Source organism: Myotis brandtii, unplaced genomic scaffold, assembly GCF_000412655.1.
Source record: "Myotis brandtii unplaced genomic scaffold, ASM41265v1 scaffold888, whole genome shotgun sequence".
NCBI lineage: Eukaryota > Metazoa > Chordata > Mammalia > Chiroptera > Vespertilionidae > Myotis > Myotis brandtii.
In genome coordinates this window covers 94176-94440 of record NW_005371636.1, presented here as the reverse complement: position 1 = coordinate 94440, position 265 = coordinate 94176, and the positions used below count along the sequence as shown (strand labels likewise).

General features: G+C 67.9%; 1 protein-coding gene across 1 annotated transcript in view; it reads left to right on the top strand.

Annotated features, from left to right (window-relative positions):
- ASPM (abnormal spindle microtubule assembly) overlaps nucleotides 1-265 on the top strand; it is a 33193-nt gene that overhangs the window by 21867 nt on the left and 11061 nt on the right. Inside the window, exon 20 of the mRNA XM_005885001.2 lies at nucleotides 118-220. Coding sequence (XP_005885063.1) covers nucleotides 118-220 — 103 coding nt within the window. The remainder of the gene's footprint in view (nucleotides 1-117; nucleotides 221-265) is intronic.

Below are 265 nucleotides of genomic sequence, written 5' to 3'. Positions count from 1 at the left end.
GGCCGCGTGGAGGGCGAGGACAGTGAGAAGGCAGATCCAGAAGCGACACGAGTGCGCCATCGTCATCCAGGCGCAGTACAGGATGCACGCGCAGCGCAGGAGGTGGGCAGCCCTGAGGGAGGCCGCGCGTCTGATCCAGGCCCGCTATCGGGCCCACCGCCTTGGGAGGGAGCAGCGGCTCTGGTATCTGAAGACCAAGGCGGCCGTGGTGACTCTACAGGCCGCCTTCCGGAGGATGAGAGCGAGAAGAGAGGGAGCGCGGGCG